The sequence below is a fragment of the Lytechinus variegatus genome, chromosome 13, assembly GCF_018143015.1.
Source record: "Lytechinus variegatus isolate NC3 chromosome 13, Lvar_3.0, whole genome shotgun sequence".
NCBI classification, from domain to species: Eukaryota; Metazoa; Echinodermata; class Echinoidea; order Temnopleuroida; family Toxopneustidae; genus Lytechinus; species Lytechinus variegatus.
In genome coordinates, this window is record NC_054752.1 from 5,900,388 (window position 1) to 5,915,386 (window position 14,999).

At 38.8% G+C, this 14,999-nt stretch overlaps 1 protein-coding gene across 1 annotated transcript; it reads right to left on the bottom strand.

Moving 5' to 3' along the window:
- Positions 1-251: 251 nt before the first annotated feature.
- On the bottom strand, positions 252-10,882 carry LOC121426213 (uncharacterized protein C594.04c-like). The gene is made up of 5 exons (XM_041622428.1): positions 10,575-10,882; positions 6,207-6,312; positions 4,042-4,148; positions 2,507-2,679; positions 252-1,276 (listed from the first exon to the last, which is right to left on the bottom strand). The coding sequence occupies exons 1-5, from the start codon at positions 10,693-10,695 to the stop codon at positions 1,001-1,003; spliced, it is 783 nt and encodes a 260-aa protein (XP_041478362.1). The 5' UTR covers positions 10,696-10,882; the 3' UTR covers positions 252-1,000.
- Between the last annotated feature and the right edge of the window lie 4,117 nt (positions 10,883-14,999).

Genomic DNA, 14,999 nt, shown 5'->3' on the forward strand with positions numbered 1-14,999 from the left:
AGACGACAGATATTACTCTCGTGCCTTTTTATCAACCTTGTGATTATGGATCAAATGCTCTAACCACTGTTCATGGTATTACTTCATTAAAGGGTAAACATAGTACAGTACTCTTTGATGATAAATTTTTGATGTTTTAGTCCTATTCAATTTTAAAAGTTGCATCATTATAATTTTCATTATATTCAGAGGCGGTTCTACAATGTATGTAGGGGACATCCAACCCTTGCCCCCCTCCACCCCCCCCCCCCTTTGCTAGTCATTGTCATTCATAATCAAGTGAGGACCCCTTTTGGAGGGTTTGCCAAATTTCACCTTGGGAAAAATGACCTCTTTGTAGTGAATACGATTTTTGGATTGTCAAATTATCCCTGACATAAATCACCCTTTATGGGGGGATCGTTATTTATTTTTTTAACAAAAATGCCCCCCCCTGGAAATCCTGTATCATCGCCTGATTATATACATCAATTAATATCTAACAACATACTGTCAAGGAGGATGGGTCATTGACCAGTTTTCAAAGAGATGGATATACATGTACTGACAGTGTGTACGATTGAAGTACTTGACATTAATGATTATATGACACCAAGATAGATCCTTGGCATTTGATTGGTTGTTTGATATTGATTTTGTCCATTGCACGCGTGCATCCTGACTGCCAGCATCACACGTAAAACCACTCGAGTTTACAGCGCGCATGTTGTAAGTACGCAACATACGCGACAATCAATTAACAGAACGAGCTCGCACTGCATGATCATAATTTTTGTGCATCGAAATTGATAGATTTCATATGAAAAATAATCTAGTTTCAAGTGTCATATGAATTAAATATTCATGCAATCGACAGAATACTTTATTCGGTGAAAGATGAAATGAAACTGTCCATGTAACTCGGCTACGCCTCACTGAATGGATCTTTTCATCTTTCTCCTCATGAAGTATTCTATCCATTGCACTCATAAACATTTATTATTTGTACAATGGAGAAGTTTCACCACAGGAATGGAACAAGCACTGCAGTCTTGCGGAGGTAGTTCTGATAAGACGGGTCGCTTCCCCACTTCTTCAACCCGTACTTCTCCAGCAGGGGGATGCCGCTGACCTTCGTCAGGAGCAGGGTCACAAAGATGGGCGAGATCGCGGTGAGGTGCTCCCAGCCAGTCAGGGAGGAAGAGGCGGAGACGTAGAGGCCGAGCCAGCAGAGGATCTCACCGAAGTAGTTTGGATGGCGACTGATGCTCCAAAGACCAGTGTTGATGAATTTACCCTGATAATTGAAGGGAGGGGGGGGGGGCGGTTAGAGATAACATGTTGATCACTTGTTTGCTCAGAAATTTTGTGTACTAATAATGTGCTTTATAAAAATTCAATTCAGTAAACATCAAGTCAAACATTTTGGGGCCACAGATGGTATTGAACTTTGTAAGTAACACACGTTGTGCATATTCTAGTATGAAAGACTGCTTTGGCAATTCAATTAATGGAAGATATAATTACATACTCCACAGCCGTATAGATCTGGGATTCAATTCAAAACATTTGCTACTTTGTTTTATTAAAGAACATACTAACATTTTATTTATTGTATGTAAAAATTCACATTTCTTGCATAAATCAAGAAATTAAGGTCCAAATAATCGACCAGTTCATAGTTTACTTCATAGACAATTTTGGTCAAATGACCTTTCATTATGAAAGACAGATTTCAAAGCAAGATATTACGTAAGGATGCCTTACATAGCAGGATGAAGAAATTGAATAGACCAGGTGACTAGAATAGTAAACCAATGAACACTTTATAAAGGTATTTGTTGCATTCCTACTTTGAATGCATATCATAGCATTTTGCACAATGTACTTGGCAAAGTGTGAAATACCAGTCATGTTGTTGTTTTTGGATGTAAATGAAAAAAAAACAATTCAAAAGAATATATGAATAATCAAGACATCGAAGTTGGTGCTTATCTCATTAGATCTTAAACCACCATGTCACTTTAGTACAATAACCTTCCTCTTATCATGCGCATAATTTTTTGGTCATGCGCAGAAAGGAACTACGAACTGGCTTATTAGTAATTTTGGGCCCTGAAAATGTTGCTCTATACATGTATAGCAAATCTAATATGAAACATTTTGATACCAAACTTAACTACCTTTCTCTGTAATTTAATTGTTTTAGAAATTATATTACCTAGTTCTTTGTCCTTTTGTTTATGAAAATTGAAATCATGTTTCTGGGCAAATTTGGGCCTAACATGTACTTACAAAAAGTTGCATAACTTTAATCTAGAATTCAACACCCATAAATGCCAAGTTCAGTCTCAAAAGTCGAGAAGAAACTTGAAAGAAAGGGAGTCTGAAAATGTAGCGGCAAAACCTTTTCGTTTCCGCGATTAGGACCAATATTGAAAACGTTGAGGGTAGGCCTATGGCCCCACCCCCCCCCCCCTTCCATGCCTAGTTAGAGTTCACTTACAAAGGCTATAAATGTACTTACAGCATTTGCAGGATTGGCTTTGAAGACAGATTTCTGCCTGTCGGCAATGACTTCCATTAAGAACCCTACGGCCCAGGTGCCCCATCCAATGTAATCACGGGCACCAAGAGGTTTGTCCCTCTTAACTCCATTCAAAGCGATCGATGGGCTTAGGGTCGCGAAAATCCAAAGAGCTTTGGAAGAACAAACAGAGGAAACAATACAAAGGTATAAATATGACCATAATAAATATCAATTTCTAAAAAGTGCCAAAGCAATCAGGAATATCTATAGAGCTGCTGAAGAATGAAGAGGCAACGATTCAGGGATAACGTGTACAAAATAAATATCAGTTTTAATTTAAAAAAAACGTTTCTTTGATCGAGTAAAGAATGCACTTTCATGATTTCATCAATACATGTAACAGTGAATTATTGCAATAATTAATAAAATAATTACCCTACTATTATCATACTATCCAACGTGATAGACATGAGATCCATTTGTAGGAAAATCGCAGAGTGTGCACCAACCTGCACCTGTGATCAATTTGTTGCAGGAGAATCGCAGACCAAATCTCAGACATTTGACCTGTCAAACCTTCCTACTATTTAATTTTGATACTATTAGCCGATCAGATTTGTCCTAGATGACGTAAAAAACAACTTTGCCAAGCTGTTGCAGCGCATATGACAGACACGCAAGAAAATGGAACGTGCCATGGAGATGAAGTGTGTTGCAGAGCTGTTGCAAGCTGTGCATCGATCTGCAAAGACAACTGTGCTGAGATGCGATTGGCAACAAATTGCATTCGGATCTTCGTTCAAATTACATCAAGAACATGGAATGAACGCTGAGCTTTAGGTATTTGGTTGTGAGAAGTAGTCCCCCAAAATCAAATTAAAGGGGTGGTCCGGGCTGAAAATATTTATATCGTAATACATAGAGTAGAATTCACTGAGCAAAATGCCAAAAATTTCATCAAAATCGGATAACAAATAATAAAGTTATTGAAGTTTAAAGTTTAGCAATATTTTGTCAAAACAGTTGTCATGAATATTCATTAGGTGGACTGATGATGTCACATCTCCACTTTCTGTTTTCTTATGTTATTACATAAAATCATATTTTTTTATTATTTCATGCTTGTGTGAATAATATGTCTCCCTTATAATGAGATAAGTTGCAGCAATACATATCTAATGCACTAAATCAGTTGTCAATCCAATTTTTCTAGTTCTTGGAGGAAAAAATTTGAATAAACCTCATTTCATATAATAAAATACAAAAGAACAAGTGGAGATGTGACATCATCAGTCCACCTAATGAATATTCATGACGACTGATTTCACAAAATATTGCTAAACTTTAAAATTCAATAACTTTGTTATTTGTTTTCCGATTTTGATGAAATTTTCGGCATTTTACTCAGTGAATTCTACTCTATGTATTGGGATATAAATATTTTCAGCCAAGACCACCCCTTTAAGAAGAAAAAAAATGCCTGCCTTTTGCCTACCTATCTTTGCATTGATCTGCTCGATCTGTATACTAACCTTGCAAGGTCCAGAATACAAAGAAGAGTGAAGGCTGGTTTTTAGCTTTGTTGAACCTCCTATCGAAGCCATCGGAGAGAACTCTTGAAAAAAGATACAGACCCAACCTGTGAAGAAAGGGGAATATAGAAAAGGAAAATTTATGATGCATCTTTCCTTCTAATTAAAGGTAAAAAGCCAGAAGTTGTAGCAAACAGTTGCTTCATGAGAAACTCTTTAAATCAAGATATTTGTCAGAATATTATCATTCATCCTAGATCTAGTACATTAATGTCAACTGATCTTTGTATAATTATTAAGTATTAGCTCAAAATTCTGATGATCTTTTACAACGAAAAGCATATGTGGGACAGTGTATTAATACCGCTTCAAAAAATACCCGACATTTCATGGAATTCCATACTTATTTTGCTAATTTCTCGGAAATTACGTATTTTCTTCCAGAGCTATTTGGCACATATATTTACACAAACACTGGTGGCAATTTCATTGGATTCTGTTCAAACTCACTTGAGATCATTACAACTGGTATAATTAATCTTTAACATTTTCCTTCAGGCAACAAAAAAAAATGGTTTGATATGTACATGTACCGGTATATCAGCATAAATTTGTTAAATTGACTCTCCTGATGCAAGTGATGAGAATTCTTATATAATAAGTCACTAAATCTCTAAAAGTTGAATTAATTAAAATGAATTTCTTTCCTGTCAGTTAAACATTTACTATAAACATTAACTAGCCCATTACCATCTTTATTTTCTGTTATTTGGCAACATTTGTCTCAACAGGGAGTTTGCTGAGAACAGAGCTAGGATTTGCTTTCTTATGCATGCGTACAATAGTATCTTGATCTTTAATAATGGCATCACAACACAGGCATATTTTTTTTCAGGGGCTACTTCTCACAAACTTAATGTCTAAATCTGAAAAAGATCTAAAATCTAATAAGATAGGATAAACTTAAACATTATTAAGGAAAGAGGTCCTTTTTTTAATTTCCAAGGCCCTTTCGAGCATTACGGGAGCTAAATCGCCCCCAGCCTTTGTGCAATATTTTTCCGTCACAACCAAAGATGAAGTATGCCCTATCGAGATCTCTTTTTTTTGTTTAAATTTTAATAATGTAGGGGAAGGCGGGGTAAGTTGAGCATAGGGGCAAGTTGAGCCACCAGCCCCAGGCCAATAATGAATGAGTCAGACATTGTGGTGGTGTCATGTATTGATGACCCATAGCATAACCCCTAACCCCACCACATTGTTTCCAACTTTGAAACAAAAAGTAGTTTTTTAGAGGGAAAAATATGAATTTCAGCCAAAAAAGTAAAAAAGAGTGTGAAATAGATAAGTGCTTTATAAATACACACGTCTTTGAATATAATAAAGACATGATAACAATATTATTAGTCCAGGTATGGATCTTCATTCTTGTCATAGTCTTTTATATGATGAATGCATAATAAATGTGTGGATACAAAATTATCGCACTAAGTTCGGACTGGGGTAAGTTGAGCCAAATAGCATGGGGCAAGTTGAGCCATGGTAATTCCTATGGTAATGTATCTTAAAAAACAAACAAACCATAAAAATAGATTGAAATGCAGGCTGAAAGGAGCAAATTTACATGACTGCTCTTTTCCTTTTACAGGATGTTAGTATTTATAGAGAATTAGCAAGTGAAAAGAATTTAAACAAAAAATTGACATGCTGGTTCTCCCCCCATACATTTTGTACATAGTTTTTGTGGCTCAACTTACCCCAGAAGGTGGCTCAAACTTACCCCATATATGGGGCAAGTTGAGCCATTTGACATCGGTTTTTTCAAAGGTCACGATGACTTTCAGTGTTGGGGTAGAAAGTTATATATAGGTGGAAAATATTTCAGAAGAATGAAATTTCAAGGCAAGGTACTTATTTCGACAAGATTATTAATCATATCAATTCTAACATGCAAAAAGCAAAAACTGTCACAACTTACCCCGCCTTCCCCTACTCATAATTAGACAGACAGACACTACTTAAGGCGAGCAAAAAATAATCTTTTGCAGCATACATGTAGCAGAGTTTGAGATTGAGAAAATGGACACATAGCACTAGATGCAGGGGATGATTCAAGTCTTTGCAGATCCTATACATAAGGTTAGGAACAAACCATGTAGACCCACCTGGTAGCCCAAACAGAGACTAGTCCAGTCTGAATACGCTGCCGCAGGAAGTACGTACCACCCCATCTCAAGCTTTGTGTCGCCAACAAAAGAAAAGTTCCACTTCCTGAAAAAAAATACAAATTACATGTAAATAAACTACAAGGCTATTTTATCGACAATTTTTTTTATAAAGACCAGACATAGTCGAACTCAAGCCAAAGGCCTTTAATATGCGGATTTTGTATGCATGACAGCAGAGCTACATGTACCGGTATGTCAGACTGTCGGTGTGGACATGCATGTGCAGTTGTTAACACCTGAGGACTATTTCTCAACATCCGGACGAGTCAATATCCACTATGCAAGGTGTCATGATTCAGTGCCCCTTTTTTACCCAAGAAAAGTGCCCCTCAAGAACATGTTCTGTGTCCCTTTCATACCTATGAAGGACCCGTTTTATTCCGTTAGGAAGTGCCCCGTTGCCTTCTTATAGATGCCCTTCTCGTATGTGCCCTTTTTTACCCAAGAAAATTGCCGCTCACAAACATGTTCTGTGCCCTTTTAACCTGAGATGGACCTGTTTTATGTGTTAACGAGTGCCCCTTTGAAACAAGAAACAAGTATTCTCATTTTTATATGGTACTACTTCTGAATGAAAAATTATATTTTTTGAGTCTTGACGTGAGTAGGGGTAGATAAGCAATGGCGTGCAATACGTGCATAAAGGGGGGGGCTCTTGCTCCCCCTCAAAAAAAATCAATATTATTTTCTGAATTATTAGGTCAAAATCTATCACAAAATTGGATTTTCGTTATAAAAATGTCAACATTTTTGCTCACTCGCTGCTTCATATAAATTTTACGTTAATACGACATGTCTAGCCCTCTCAAATTTGTTTGCTCATGAAATCACTGTAGATAAATTTGTTCTTTCTAACTTTAAGATAGAGCCATTTTAAAAAGAATAGGTGCCTTTTTCCCTGCACCCCCCCCCCCCCCCCCACTTGAAACTTTAAACGCTGCCCCTGTGTAGACTAGCTTCTTTGTCCAGATGGATCATTTTTCCAAAGACAAGACAGCAATTTTCAGGAGCCAGAACTAGAACTGAACAGCACAGACGGTCGTTCTTTCTTCTCACTGTGGAGAATTGAATACCCTACCACCTAATGTAATTCCGCCCCATTATTATAGTCGAGTCCTTTCGGCAGAGACTGATGGTGATGCAAGCAGCCTAAAATGCCAGCCACTAGTCTTACTTGGACATGTGCTTTAATTCTTATTTAAATGCTTATTTTCAGCAAAATAGTTATATGAACGAGCCAGTTACATCCAAATGAGAGAGTTGATGACATCACTCACTCACTATTTCTTTTGTATTTTATTATATGAAATATTTGTATTTTCTCGTCATTGTCATGTGAGATGAAGTTTCATTCCTCCCTGAACACGTGGAATTCCATTATTTTAACATTTTGTGCTTCAGGCAAGGAGGTCCTAATCGTCAAATTTGTAAAAATTGAAATATTGTATAATTCAAACAATAAAAAACAAAAGAAATAGTGAGTGAATGACATCATCGACTCTCTCATTTGGATGTAACTGGCTCGTTCATATAACTATTTTGTTAAAAATAAGTGAAACTTTGAAATGTCATAACTTTCTTATTTTACATCCGATTTTAATGAAATTTTCAGCATTGTGCTTGTCTGATTTTTCTCTATTGATTCAAATCAACATTTTTCTGAGGTGGACTTGACCTTTAAGTTGAAATCTTTGTGAAACACCCCCAGACGCACGAGACATGAAGTCAGAAAAGAGCTTTGAAATCGAGATCAATAACACTGAAAGTATTTACCAGACAAAATTTATAAGCACAAATATCATGGACAATTACTTATGACATTGAATGTACAAATTTTGAGAAAAACGGCAATAGTCCTGCTAACCCAGGGCCAGGGAGTCCGAGGTACTACCGTAAGTAACGGTGTATTAACCGCACCCGTGTATTAACCGCACCCCCAACTTTGGACTAAAAAAAAAAAAAAATACTTCTCACATTTACATGCATATTTGAGGTACGAAGAAACAAAAACTAAGTTTAAGATTTCAAAGTTAAGTATCCAAAGAGATTACCGGTATGCGGAAATCTGCTGTTCTTGATCAATTCATCTACAAATGTTAGAAAGAAAGAACGGTCCCGCCAATATTGGCCACTTACACACTCACTCACAGTCACAGTGTACACACACACAGAACTGCCATTTCATTGCAAACTACATACAGTAGCAGTCATGCCAATACATCTTATCAAATTATGATCTGTGTCTTTCCCAGCGTAGGAGGAAGAAACATTCACATTTCTTGCATCACAACCTCACAATCACTTTCAGAAATTTGATGTTTTAGCATGAATTTTGGATACGGGATTACAGGAAAGTTCAAGAAACAAAGAAATTGACATTTTTTTCCAGTTGTTTTTTACGGCTTCATGCCGTCTCTCTCGTGCGTGGTTTACATGGTATCTTATGAAGAGCAAACAGGAAGGAAAAAAACGAGCTGGCGCGAAACGGAACTTTTAATAGCGCCAGCTTAAGTCGCACTAACCATATTACAACGCAATCTCTAAGCTCACTCAACTCCCGCTCAGCGGTGACAAAATTTTACCGAGTATGCTTGGCGTCCCTTTTAACTTAGCCAGGGAACTTCACTACTTTGAATTGAGAATAAAGTCAAAATTAGTGTCATGAAGGTGGGTGCGTTTGTTTTTGACAATATCTAATTAAGATCGTAATAATTGCTTCCCATTACCCGCGGCTCATACCCCTGTAAACGACATCGCCTGGGCGGCTACGCCCGGCCACTCGATGTGTTGTGAACTGGCAGACATCGTACATGTACGGGAGGGGTTACGGCGGGCCGGCTCAAACCCGTCACCGTGTATAAACCGCACCCCCGACTTTTGCTTCTATCCCGCCGAGAAAAAGGTGCGGTTAATACACCGTTACTTACGGTACTCGTCCTGCCTGAATTCTGAAGTGTCCAGACACATACCCCATTTGTTGTGTGTCCGGACAGGTTGTGTGTCTGGACCATCAATTTTAGTAGGTCATTTGGTCATTTGACCATCAATTTTTGTAGGTCATTTGGTCATTTGGAAAAAATTACAAGCGAAGTTTCATCAATTTTTAGTACAAAATGTTAGGAAATATTATAAAATAGAAGATTACAAGAATTGAGTCCATAAATTTTTAGTGTAATCCAAAGACAAAGAAGAAGGCTTCAAAAAGATAAACTGTCCCCCCCCCCTCCTTCACTACAGCACAGGCAACAACAACGCCTTGACCCCCCCCCCCCCCCCCCCCCCGTAGTCGTAGACATTGTCATTGGAGATTGATTTATTTTAAAAAGACATCATCACGGAGTCAAGACTTTAGATTTATCATGATCTCGATTCCAGCCTAGCCCTAGGCCTGGGCCGGGCTCCGCTGTGCAGTGGCCGTCGTATGCGTAGGCAGCAAGCGAAATCTCACTGGGATTACCGCCTGCCCCGAGCGTCCCGCTGGCCTGGCCTGCAAAATAGGCACTGGTTCCATTCTAGCTGAGCCTAGGCAAGGCTAGCCCCCTAGCCCGCGGCTTTTAACTTAGAATTTACTAATAGAATTAGGCCTAGAATCAGTAGAGGCGCACGGCCAATATTGGAGACTGTCTCCAATGTGGGAAATTATCTCCAATATCAGAGACTTTTGTAAAGAATTTGGGTATCCAATTTCAGAGACAGTTTTCCAGTTTTGGAGACTAATTTCCTTTGTTTACATTTACGGCAAGAGGATTACCTGGCGGCAAATAAAAATGTGATAAGCAGATTCCTCATGAAAATTTACCCCTTTTCACCATCTACTTTTGTTTTGATAAGGATTTATGTTGTCAAACACACACAAAACAAATGGGCTTCTGACCTCACTCAGACAAAATTTTGGGTGGAAAAAATCATGCTTTTGTTGGTTTTGTTTCTTTTGTCTTTTTGCAAAGGAAGTCTCCAATGTGGGAGATTGTCTCCCCTATTGGAGAGAGTCTCCCATTTTGGCCGTGCGCCTCTACTGAGAATTTACTACGCCTAATAATAAAAATTTTATGGCCGATCGAAACGGGGGTAGAACATACATGTAGGAGAGAACTTTTCGTGTTTTGAGGTTCCAGTCTGTGCCCAGATGTCAGAAAAACTGCCACTTGTTAGACCATCATCCATATAATCGTGGTAAGTGCTTGATTTCTGTTTTAACTATTTATTCGGAGAATTATTTTGACCATACTTCACGCTTGTCAGGTGAGTATGCCAAATTGCACGTAACTAAGATCCTGGGCGCCCGCGCTTGGGTTAAGAATTTACCTGCTAAATCGTAGAATTTTTCTGTCTTAAAATATGCTGCAATTAGAAACAAGGACCACTGAATGCCAACATCCCAGACAGCACTTTTGACGAGTAGTGAGCTGACAGCTGAATTTCCCATCTTCAGTTTTTCTTCCCCAAGTTTTCTTACGTTCCTGCATGCACTGAGCTGACCTCGAGCGAAATTCGTGCAGGATGGCTCCACACTAGCACTCCACTCGACTAAACCGCTAGCGCTAAGCTACCGTACCGTGCATGCACCGTACCTGCATCCCAAAGGTGCACCCTGCCGCCGCCGCCGGTACGGGTAGGTGGAGCTAGCATAGACAGTAGTGGAGTGGAGCCTGTGTCATAGCGAATTGACCCGGTTACCGGCGGTCCAAAACGGCTAGCTGATTAGTACCGCAAGTACAAAACGGCGAGTCGATCGGGCCCGCCCCCGCCAGATCCAAATGACTGGTTCAAATTTTGGCCGAAACGATAGGAGAGCCGCCATTTGGTTCCAAATATTTCAAATAGTTCTAAGGTAGATATTATAATTATTTACTTTGATAAATGTTTCAAAACTTTCAAATTTGCTCCGCCGCCCCTGATTATATTATTCTCCTTTTTCTTCATATGCATTTTGTGAAATATACAGTATAGCGTGAGAAATGACCCGCAGTCAGAACGTCGGTGCCCCCCCACCCTCCTCAATTCCCTCTTCCTTTTTCCCCTTTTCTCTTTATACTTTACCCAATTTTTTGCTATCTCTTTTTCGAATCTCCCTTTTTTCGAATCTCCCTTTTATTTTCATCTATTTCCTTCTACTGTTGGCACCTCCTTTTGGACTACCCGGGGGTCCTTAGCAGGGAACGCGGACTGTTTTTTTTTAAATGGGGGGCAGGTGCGTAGCCAGGGGGGCGGTGCCCCCTCCCCCCCCCAAAAAAAAAAAAAAAAAAAAAAAAAAACGTCCCCAAAAAGAAAACAAAGAAGGAAAAAAAAGAGAGAAGAGGAAAAGGGAAGGGAGGAAAGGGAAGAAAGGAAGGTAGCTTTTTTTTTTTATTTATTTTTTTGTCAAAAGAGAAACTCCTTCACTCTTCTTGCTGTAAATATATATATGAATTTTGCTTCCGCGCTGCGCGCGGTTAGATGACAATATTGAAGTTCTCCATTTTTTCCCTACCTTTTCTCTAACCCTGTTTTTCCACCTCAGCTATGTGCTTCTTGCCAGTTAAAGTTAAAATTGTATACATTAGGGTATGAATTTGAGTAAGGTAAATATAAGTAAATATATGAAGTAAATATATGAAGTTATCTTTTTTTTCAATTGATCGCGCAACTTCTGGGAGGCGTTTCATCAATATTTTTGTCCGACAAGTTGTCAGATCTGACAACTTTCCTGGATTCTGATTGGTTGAGAAGCACTGTTACTATAGTAACTGTTGGATAAAACAGGACTTGTCGGATAAAACGTCTGACAAGTCCCTTCATGAAACGCACCCCTGGAGGGCGTTTCATGAAAGGACTTGTCGGACGTTTTATCCGACAAGTCCCATTTTATCCGACAGTTACCATAGGAACAGTGCCTCTCAGCCAGTCAAAATCATGGAAAGATGTCAGATCTGACAACTTGTCGGATGAAAATTTGATGAAACGCTCCCCTGGTCTGGTCGGCTCCGGGCGGGTAAAATCCTTATATCAGTTTCTGCCGTCACCTACATAAAGTCAACTTCTCCCGCTTTTCAGCTCATTACTAAACAACCATAATTTAGGGGCAAACAGGTTCCTAATTTCGTTCGTGTCGTATTAATAAAGTACAATATTTTTTATCAAATTGTATTAAACTTCATGTCATTTTCCTCTATACATTCATCTCCTGTCCTGTTTTGTGCCCTCAGTTTGAAATTTTGAATGACACTTAAGTTTCTTTATATTCAAAATGAAGCGCTTCAGGATAAGTCAAAAAAATTAGGCATCCTTTTTTTTATATAGATAGTTTCAATAAATCGCAGAAGTTTAAACTTTTTGCGCACTATATTCCTTGATGAAGTTCAATAATCTTAGAAAATCAGTTGAATTAGAGCCGATTGGGTATTCATCTACATTTGATGAAACGTCCGCCCTTTGAAATTTCAGAGTTTCATTGCTCTGCACGGGGAGGAATATCTTCCTCTACCAATCTTCTCCTCTGTTTTGCGAGTTAAAAAATATGCACTGTTGCTAAATTGTTTGTAATCAATGATCTGATCTTTCCAAAGAAAGTATTCAATATATCTTTGAGAAAACCCTTTTCTCGGGACCCTTTTTATGGCAAGAAAAATTGATAAAACGCTTTAGCTTCCGCGCTTCGCGCGGATTTATTATCATTTTAATTTCCTCAATTGTATACCTCTTTTGTGCATTCACAATCATTTGAAAACAAGGTTCAAAATCGCAATATAGTCAACCGAATTGGAGGTACTAGAGACAAGAGAAACGGCTCCTTTTCATTTTAATTTATGAAACACTAAAAGCTTCCTGCACCCACCCCCTAGGGAACGCGCTTCGCGCGCTCTGCAAGTGTTGGCACGCTTCGCGTGCATTTACCGCCCCCTCCAAAATGAAATCCTGGCTACGCGGTTGGGGGGGGTGGGCTGACCATGCAAAAAAATCACAATCCTATCACGGTCATTTTTACGTTTTTGTGCACGGTTTGGGAAAAAGGTGGTACTGAGATTTCCCTGTGTTTTTGGCAGCCTTGTTGGACTATAAAGCTTTTAGGTCTTTTATTGATATATATATTTCCTTTGCTACTTACTTTGGGGACGGTTTTTGGTGAGCACGCAGCAGCTTACCCCCGCCCAACCTCAGTACATCAGTCGCCATCCCATTTCTTGCCCCGATTTCTTACTTGAGTATTGAAAACATAATAAACAATCGACCCCTTCAAGTTCTCATTCTATCCAAGAACGATTTATAAGGATCTGGAACAACCTACAGGCTGTCAACACCAAAGGAATGTCCAGTTTCAAGGAGACTGCTCTCCCTGCCATCAAAAATGATGCAGCCCCCTGTTGGATCCTATATGATTTAAAGTCTTAACTCTAAATAGACTAGGCTATTTCAACGCCTAAGAAAACTGGGGGGGGGGGGGGCTGATTCAGCCCCCCTTATGATCTCGGCCGTCAATCGCGCGATCGCGACGAAAATAGGCAAGTGCGTCACCCATCGCATTATTATATTTACAAAACTATGATATCAAATTCTGCGAAAAATCTCATTTGTCATTAATTATGCTAATTTATGGTCAAATCATAAGTTTGCTCTAATTAATGAAATAATGCCCTTTAAATACTAATTTTTGTTTCACATACTCTAGATAGGCATCTGATCAAATTCATTTTAAAAAAACTTCAACATCACATTTATTTATGTATTCTATTGTTTTCTAAATTTCTTATGTATTTATCTGTTTTTCGACTTTTTGTTTTTGATTGTTTTTTTTCAATGGAAATTGTCGGGGACTTTGTTTTGACCATAAAAAAGATGAAATTAATTGATTTTAAGCAGTAAAAGGAAAAAATAATGATACATTTATGAATTCGGGCTAAAAACACTATTTGGATTGGATTTGTACACAAATTCACGTTTTTGAGGAATTTTGGGTCTGCATGCACTTACGAAATGTTGCGTTATTTCGGAACCGCGTACCCGGGGGTCACAATTTTGGTCTCAAAGTTGCAAGAGACTTATAATAAAAGTAAAAAGTCAGCGAGCGACGCGGTCAAAAAATTTCAAGCGGCGGATTTATTGCAAAAAAAATGTCCAGGGGGGGGGGGGCGGGCTGAATCAGCCCACTCCCCAAGTCTTTTTAGGGTTAAGCTTGGTTTTTACTTGCACTGAGCATGTATAGCATGGTTTATGTACATACAAAATTGCTATGTCGATTCATCACCATTCCGGCCTGCACTTCATGATGCTCCTTCCAGTGGCTCACTTTATTCATCATCTCAGTATAGCTTCTGTATGAGAGCTCTGCCATAGGGATTACTACATCAAGTATCAAATTTCCAAAACATATATACATCGCTATGTCCAAAATAAGATTCTCTTCTTCTCTGTAAGTACAGGCCACCGTCTGGCGTATTGTCGTGAAGGTGCAATGTATGTACAGTGTCTCAAATAAGGGGTCTAAAATGGGCAACTGTATTGTTCTGTGGTTGCATGCATGTTGATTTGGAGGAGCCAATTGGTTGAAAAGGACTACTGGAATTTCACATTTCTGCTGAAGGGGTGTCAAAGTTGCATGAACGGCGTATAGGAACAAATCACAAATCGGCGGATAAAAGAGCCGCCGATTAGTTCCTCCGGCCCCGATCGGCTGCCCGGTCCAATTTCTATGACACCTTCACAAACTTCGCTTATTATTATTTAGCCATCTTATAAAGGGACGTTCCTTGTAGC

Bases quoted from the DNA above. Each gene is read 5' to 3' on its own strand.
- LOC121426213 (XM_041622428.1), bottom strand. From the start codon at position 10,695: ATGGGAAATTCAGCTGTCAGCTCACTACTCGTCAAAAGTGCTGTCTGG. The intron at 4,149-6,206 runs GTGGGTCTACAT...CTTTCTTCACAG, and splicing joins GTCTCTGTTTGGGCTACCAG to GTTGGGTCTGTATCTTTTTT. The intron at 1,277-2,506 runs GTAAGTACATTT...TTCAATTATCAG, and splicing joins AAGCCAATCCTGCAAATGCT to GGTAAATTCATCAACACTGG.